At 58.1% G+C, this 8,236-nt stretch overlaps 1 protein-coding gene across 1 annotated transcript; it reads left to right on the forward strand.

The window, feature by feature from the left end:
- Window positions 1-1,268: 1,268 nt before the first annotated feature.
- Window positions 1,269-6,818, forward strand: HLX (H2.0 like homeobox). Its single transcript, XM_059146342.1, has 4 exons — window positions 1,269-2,239; window positions 3,008-3,187; window positions 3,952-4,136; window positions 5,963-6,818. Exons 1-4 carry the CDS (start codon window positions 1,648-1,650, stop codon window positions 6,455-6,457), a joined length of 1,452 nt encoding a protein of 483 aa, XP_059002325.1. The 5' UTR covers window positions 1,269-1,647; the 3' UTR covers window positions 6,458-6,818.
- Window positions 6,819-8,236: the final 1,418 nt, after the last annotated feature.

Raw genomic sequence — 8,236 nt, forward strand, 5'->3', positions numbered from 1 at the left:
TATTTTCTTCCTGAAAATGTGCAAGAAGAGCTCATCTGGGTGGCCTGTGGTTTATTTGGGAGAGGGGTGGGGAAATCCGTAATTTAAAAGAGAACGAATTCTTAAAATAGAGATGTTGATGTTGCAGAAAACCCCACTACATCCACCCTGCGCTCTAAGGACCCAAAGCACGAAGGCACGGCGTCGGTCTCCACTGCAACTTCTTCTGCGACCAGGCCCAAGGGGTTCCTGGGGAAACAGTCACTGAATTGAAAGTAGTATTTAACCCCAAGGAAATGTGCTCTTGTGGGCACTTGCAAAACAATGGGCCCCACGTGATCTGGGGATGTGGTGGAGCTGGGAGGGTGACATTTCCTACAAGGTGCAGCAGAGGAGGGGACGCGCGTGCCGCTTTCCCGGGTTTCGGAGGGCGGCCTGTTTGGTTGTCGCCTGAGGCTCGGGAGAGGGTTTGGCTGCGTCCAAGGGAGAGGTTCGGAGACATCCATCTTATTTTGTTTGAAAAATTACTCGTCCAAATTGTCGCTGGGTGACAGCTTGGACTGAAGCTAATTGGCGATCGCCCCTCCCCTCCTCCGTGAGGGTCTCCGAGGCTGCGAGGCAGCCGCAGGGCTAAACTGGGCGGGCACTCTGGACCCCAGCTTTCCCGCGCCAGAGCTCAGAGCGGAGCCGCTCGGCTGCGGCAGCCCACGAAGGAAGAGGACACCGACTTCCCGGAGACAGGCAGAGCGAAGACAAATCAGGCCCGAGTGAAGTCAGGAGGAGGGAACCTGGGGGCCGCCCCCGTGCTCCTGGAGGCGGGCTTTGCACCCGTGAAAATACACGGGAGCACCAGCCACTCTGGGGAAAAGCTAGCGCTGGGACCAGCTCTCCGCGTCCGACGTCGGTCTGGAGCTGCCGAAGTTAGCGGAGGGTCAGAATTCCTTGCAGGCGCCGCCCGGGCCGTTACGCGCGGGACCGCGCTCAGCCCACGCGGCAGCAGCAAACACTTTGGCGTGGCCGGGGCGTGGCCGAGGCGGTGCGCCACGCCCCTCTTTCCCAATTCCCCTCCACTCCCCGCTCCCATTGGTCACGAGGATGGCCAATGAGCGCTCGGATCGAGGTCCTACCCTGGGTCTGACTCCGAAGCTCCTGCCAAAACTTTGGGAGTTTTTAGAGAGGAGTTTTTTTTTTTTTTTTTTTTTTTTTTTTCCCCTCCTATTACTTTTTTTTTTTTTTTTTTAAACTAACGGATTATTATTGTTGTTGTTTTAAATTTAGCTCTTAGGGCTTAGCTGTTTGGGTTTTCTTTCGGTGCCGGCCCCTGTCTCCCCGGCTTCCCCGGCGTGTGCGGAGCCGCGGCCCCCGCCGCCCAGCTGCTCCAGCGCCCCTCGCTCGCCTCCAGCCCGCGGGGAGCGCGGGCGCTGCGCCGCCTTTAAAGTGAGGCCAGGGGCCGAGGCTGTGACCGGCCGGGATCCGGGCCTCGCCTCTTCCCTCGGCGGCGCTAGGGCTCCCTGGCCGGTGTTCAGTGCGGACGGAGAAGCGAAAGCGGATCGTCCCCGGCTGGACCTCCGCTGGCCCCGGGACTCAGCGTTCTCCCTCCGCGAACCCACCCACCCACTCGGCCGGGCCTGGCCCGGCCGCGGCGGCAGCTCGGCGCACCCAGCCAGAATGTTCGCCGCCGGGCTGGCTCCCTTCTACGCCTCCAACTTCAGCCTCTGGTCGGCCGCCTACTGCTCCTCGGCCGGCCCGGGCGGCTGCGCCTTCCCCTTGGACCCCGCCGCGGTCAAGAAACCCTCCTTCTGCATCGCAGACATCCTGCACGCCGGCGTGGGGGAGCCAGGGGCGGCCGCGGAGGGTCTGGCGGGGGCCTCGGCCGCCGCCCTCACCGCGCACTTGGGCTCGGCTCACCCGCACGCCTCTTTCCAAGCGGCCGCCAGATCCCCGCTTCGACCCACCCCGGTGGTGGCGCCCTCCGAAGTCCCGGCTGGCTTCCCGCAGCGGCTGTCTCCGCTCTCAGCCGCCTACCACCACCATCACCCGCAGCAACAGCAGCAGCAACAGCCGCCTCAGCAGCAGCAGCCTCCGCCTCCACCCCGGGCTGGCGCCTTGCAGCCCCCGGTCTCCGGGGCGCGGGTGGCCCCAAACCCCCCGCACAGCGGCTCGGCCCCGGCCCCCTCTAGCAAGGACCTCAAATTTGGAATTGATCGCATTTTGTCTGCAGAATTTGACCCCAAAGTCAAGGAAGGCAACACGCTGAGAGGTAGGTCTTCGGCGAGAGGCTGCAGGCCTCTGACCACGGCCCTGGCGCACTCACTCCCCGGTCCCAGGGCCATTTGGGATGCCTTCGAGTATTTGCACAATTAAGGACAAACGGGTAAAATGAGGGAGAGGAGAATGAACTTCAAGAAGACTGTGAAACGATAGGTGTAAAACTCACCTGCTCCGCGTTAAAAAAAAAAAAAAAATTCCGGGGATGCTTTAAAAACGCACGTCACGGAATCATTATTCATAAAAATCGTTGGTCTAAATATTTGCTGAAATGACTATCATCTGTCTCTTGAATCTGGTATGGAGAGAGAGAACTATATTAATTGGAGAGGGAAAGCCCTTTTGGGGAACACTTTCTCTTGCATTTATCTGATTTCTAGTGAAATTCTACTCAAGGAATGTAGATAAACAAAATAGAGTCTCGGCTCCCAAGAGAAGGCAGAGTTTGGGCTCCTTCACGGGGGAGGGGGCAGGTCTGTGGAATTCTAACCAGGCACCTGGAAGTGACTTCCTTTTGGCCGTTTTATGCAAAGCCCTTCCTTGCTGTACGTGTGGACGTGGACCTATGGGCTCCACGCAGGAACACTTTGCGCATCGCCCCTTGGCCACTGTCGGGAGAGAGGGGTTTTGGCGCAGAGACAAGGGTCTCTCCTGACTTTGCTCCAGGAAAACCCAATCGAGGGGGATGGGAGGAACAACTCAGCCCGAGAGTGTGATTTTGCCTGAGGTGTAACCGGCTCTTCTTTTCCCTCCTCTCCAGACCTCACCTCCCTGCTAACCGGCGGAAGGCCCGCAGGGGTGCACCTCCCGGGCCTGCAGCCCTCCGCCGGGCAGTTCTTCGCGTCTCTAGATCCCATTAACGAGGCTTCTGCCATCCTGAGTCCCTTAAGCTCGAACCCGAGGAATTCAGTTCAGCATCAGTTTCAAGACACGTTTCCAGGTACGGAAACCCTCCCGAGCGACGGCTTAATGGGGCAAGTCCACTGACTCAGGACTGACGCCTCACGTGGCCCCGGCGGTGCCCCAATCCTGGAGTTGGTGCAGGAAGCTACCAAGTCCGGAGACAGAAACCGAAAGAGTTCTCAGATAGCTAGCTCACTCTTCCGTCGGCTCCCTGGGGGCAGGGGTTGGGGGGCCTGGGGGTACAGAGAAGGTGTGTGCGTGGGCGGGCGGGGTGGGGTGAAGGGGCTTTCCCTAGTCTTTTCGCCAGAGAGTGGCTTGAAAATGCAGCAAGAGGTGTTGCTTTTTAACATACACAGAGTTAGGAGGTGACCTCCGACACTTTGTCCAAGGAGGTTCCGTCTGGCAAGAACACGTTGGCAAGAACGTGTACATACACACAGGTACACACGTACACACACGAGAGTCAAAGCTGTCATCTCCGCATCCTTCAGGCCCAAGGGACATTTTCGCATGCCCCAAAGCCCACGTGTTAGGTTTATGTTTTTTCTTTGGAATTAAACGACGAAACGCGGGACTTCACACCATCCTCGCTTTCGGCCTTGAGCCTGAAGTCTTAAGAGCTGTAGGATTCCTTTTTAGAAAGTCCATTCCGGGTCTGCGTGAAGGGCTCTCTGAATGGGGGCCGCTGTTCACGCAACACAGCCTCAAGCCGCACAGCGAGTCCCGGGCCCGCAGAGCACGGACGGGAGCACTGACGGGTCCCCCTGTCTTTCTCTTGCTCCCGCTACCGCCCGGCGGCAGGTCCCTACGCCGTGCTTACGAAGGACACCATGCCGCAGACCTACAAAAGGAAGCGCTCCTGGTCGCGGGCGGTCTTCTCCAACCTGCAGAGGAAAGGCCTGGAGAAGAGGTTTGAGATCCAGAAGTACGTGACGAAGCCCGACCGAAAGCAACTGGCCGCGATGCTAGGCCTCACGGACGCCCAGGTAAGCCGACTCGGGCTCCCGCGCCCAGCCCCCTCGCGGGGTGGGGGGCAGCAGCAGCGCGGCCTGGCCCCAGGCCTCCCTCCACCCCGGCCCACTGCGCGTTTGCGGCGGAAACGCATGGTCTTGGATTTCTGGAGACATTGTAGGCATCGAAACTTGAGTCTGGAGGAGGGGGGATGGGAGGGAAAGAAGGATGGAAAGCATAGCCCATCCCCAAAGATGTATGTCAACAAGTACAGCCTGTTTATTTTGGCCAACAGGCGAAAGAACCGCGGAGAAAGCAAATAGGCCGCAGGAGATAATAATTATGTACTCTACTGTAGTGCCGTTCGCTGTAGGAGGCAGTTGATTTCAGAAGAGATAAAAATCCAAAGTCAAGAGATTGTTGGTTTCTTTCTTTCTTTTTTTTTTTCTTTTCTCTTCCCGACCTTCCTCCCTCCTCCTCCTGCTGCTGCCGCTGGATTGTGAAATCCCCATTTGTGAGGAAGTGAAAACATCATTTCAAACGGAATGACTTAGCCCCAGCAGGGCCAGGAGTGCACACAGCGGCAGCCGCAGTCCGGCCGACTTTCTAACGGCATAAGCTCTCAAGAAAAATCTCGGGGGGGGGGGGGCAGGGGAGTGAGAGAGAGAAAGAAAGAAAGATTTTCTTAAAACACCCAAGAGCGTTTCAGCAGGTTCTGCCTACTTGATTTTTTTTTTTTTTTTTCAGGACAATGGCGAATCTGTCGTGTTGGAGTTCAATTTCTGAATTCAATTTTTTTTTCTTTTCTCCAATTCAAGAACTGTACTTTTTTTGGGGGGGGGGTTGAAAATAGAAGAGTCACCATTCTTCCAAACCCCACAGCGGTGACCTTTGCTCCCTGGGGGTTCAATGTTCTGAGTAGGGCAGAAGTCAAAGGCAGGTACCTTTTCATAGCTCCTTTAGGGTCCCCCTCGCCCCCCCCCACCTTGTCTTTCGGCCTCCATTACACAGCTCCCCTCCCCAACATACCCTGGAAGAGCCCAGCCGTTTTCCACCAGCTGTGGATGTTATTTTTAAAAGGGAAGCTGGGACTTGTGTGAACAGCATTGGGTCCCCCAGGGGACTGTATATATTTATATAGATTATCCACCCCATCCCTACCCCCTTCCCCCACTTTGCACAGGTTTAATGCCGGCATATTCTAAGGCTGCAGAAGGAGGAGTTCATTCCGGCCAGGGGCAGGGTCCTTATCAGCTTCTGAGTACACACATGCCAAGGAAATGCTCCTCTACTGAAGGTCCGGCAATGCCCCCACCCCAGTGGGATTAACTCTTCGAATCCTCTTTTCCCTCTGTGTTTCCCACGGTTTCTCTTTAAGAATTGCTTTTGTAGAAACTTGTCTTGGGTGCTGGCAGTCGAGGAGGGGTTCTTAACATTGGTTCACCAAACCCTTAAAATCCTGGGTATTTTTTTTTTTTTTTTCTGGGCCAAGGGTCCATAACTTAATCAGATTCTTGGGGAGTCCTGGCTCAAATGGGGTTAAGAAGCCTTGATTTAGAACAGAAATCGCTTCGTTTGAGGGCGAGGTGCAGGACTCCGCCTTTCGGAAAGCATCCAGGTTATTTCAGGACCCGGTCTGGAGGGCTACATTTTGAGAAACAGTTCTCGTGGGTTCCCTAGGCGAGGGTCCCCGGCGATGACGTTGTTTTCCTGGGCTGCCTCGGCGCCTGAGCCGAGCCCAGTGCCCGGCCCGTGGCAGAGGTGCTGGGGCCCCGGGCTCCAGGCTGCGCGCGAGCCGAGCGTCGCGAGCCCACGTCTCATCTCGGTGTCCCTTCTTGTCTTCCCACGTGCTGCGGCGCAGGTGAAGGTGTGGTTCCAGAACCGACGGATGAAGTGGCGGCACTCCAAGGAGGCCCAGGCCCAGAAGGACAAGGACAAAGAGGCGGGCGAGAAGCCGTCGGGCGGAGGAGCGGCTGCGGACGGCGAGCAGGAGGAGCGGAGCCTCAGCCGCTCGGAGGGCGAGGCCGAGAGCGAGAGCAGCGACTCCGAGTCTCTGGACATGGCCCCCAGCGACACGGAGCGGACTGAGGGGGGCGAGCGGTCTCTGCACCAGACCACGGTCATCAAGGCCTCGGCCGCGGGCGCCCTCCTCCCGGCCAGCGGCGGCGGGAGCGCGGGAAGCGGCGGCGGCAGCGGCGGCTTCAGCTTCGCCAGCCTCGGCGGCGGCGGCGGCGGCGGTGGCGGCCTGGGGAGCGGGGGCGGCGGCGCCTCGGAGCTGCTGCCGGCGCCCCAGCCCACCCTCAGCGGCGCTCCGCAGAGCCCCGAGCCCGCCCAGGCACCGCTGGGCGGCCTGTAGACTGCACGAGGCAGGGCCCCGGGGCCCGCGTGCCGCCCCCAGCCTCCCAGGGTGGGCTGGATTTTGCGCCTGCTTTGTGTTGGCGGTGGGGCTGGGACCAGAGACGCCACAGCGGAGCTACCTTGCCCAAGGTCCCACCTGCCCGTCGCTGTCGCGCTGGTGCCCAGAGCCCAGGGGGCCTCAGGACCCCCGCCGGAAGACCCGGCGCAGGCTAAAACTTCTCCCTGGCATCGAGCAGTTCACACTGTGAAGTGTCGGAGGAAACAGTTCCTCCCCGCACTTGGGGGGGTTGTGGCGCAAAGACGAGCTGCACTTAAGACGCCATGAACTTGTAAATAAAATGTTTACTACGGTTTGTAAAGGCCGCTTGGTTTGCTGGGGCCGTGCTGTCGTGAAGGCCGGGGATCAGCCGAGCTCCGGGCACAGCATGTCACAGCAGCTGGAGGTGGGGGACTAGGGCTTTGGGATTGGGGGAAGTCCTGCAACCTCAGAGTCGCCTTGCTGCAGAGATAGGCTTCAAGTTCAGAGGCCTCCTTGGCCATAAGCTTTGCTTCCCCGCCACTGAACCGGTGTTCCACGACCCTGAGTGTGGCCAGAAGGCAGAGGTGGTCACAGAATCGGTTAGGCCCATGGGGCAGATGGCCTCCCCACTCTGACTCAGGACACAGAGTGGGCCCGTGGCCTTTCCTTTGCTGGCGAGTATCCAGACTTGGAGTGGGGAAGGTGGTGAGGCAGGTGGCCAGTTTAGCCACGGTGGGTACTTACATAGGCGGCCACTCAAAGTCGGAAGTCCATAGCGGAACTTTTAGGCAGTTCCAACACAAACCGCCCCTTGCTCAGGATGTCTAAGTGGAGGAGGTAGTGTCCTGGAGGAAAAGACAGACAAATCACAGTCCTTGGAGCTGAAAAGGCTGGGCCTGAGAAAGTTTTAAAGGTGCCCAAACAACCATGGAGCAGGGAGGTGACTTGTTCAAGGTCACACCCAGGCAATAACCCAAACCAGAACTCAGACCTCCTGGCTCTCAAAACTGCATCTCAACCTCCTCCTCAGGTACACAGTCTTCCTTGCAGTTAAGCCCCTGGTGATGCCCAGTGAGTCTCTCCGCAGCCCCCCACTCCCAAGAAGCCAGGAGACCAGCGGCCCTTTCCCTTTCCCGGCCCTTACCTCACTTTTGCCTTCACTTTTGCTTCCACACTGCAACAGGGATGGGCCATTTAAGGGTTTTTGTTTTGTTTTGTTTTTGAAAGGCTGAAGACCTGTCCTCTCTTGGCTCTCCTTTCCTCGAAACGAAATGTCCGGAGTTGGTATAGAGTCCTTTCGCGAGATTTAAAAACAGACTGCCCACAAACCTGACCACGCGGGACTGTTTGGCGCTGAACTCTGGCCAGGGTACAAGGCTTCTCACAGGCCCACCATCCAGGTTAAGAGCTGGTTGTCTGGTAGGATGTCCTTCTGTAGAGAGTGGTGCTTCCTCAGGGATGCTCAGGTCAGCTAGCCTGGGACACATCCCAGTTCCCTGGCTGGAGTGAGAAGGCTCCTAGTGGCTCCCTGATCCAGCTAGCTTCTTCCCCATTTTAACTCATTGACTTGAGCACATTAAAAGACCTCCATTTTAGAGTAGAGGCCCCAGATTTAGCCTTTGCTGGCCTGGCACGGCACAGGGGTGCAAGGCTGGCCATTCCCTGCCCCAGTCAACCTCCCAGCCTCCAAGTGAAGCTGAACTCCTGGAGGAATGTGTGTAGTGGGGAGGGGAGTGGGAGCGATCAGGGTGGTCCAGT

This window comes from Mustela lutreola, chromosome 14 (genome assembly GCF_030435805.1).
Source record: "Mustela lutreola isolate mMusLut2 chromosome 14, mMusLut2.pri, whole genome shotgun sequence".
Classification (NCBI taxonomy): domain Eukaryota; kingdom Metazoa; phylum Chordata; class Mammalia; order Carnivora; family Mustelidae; genus Mustela; species Mustela lutreola.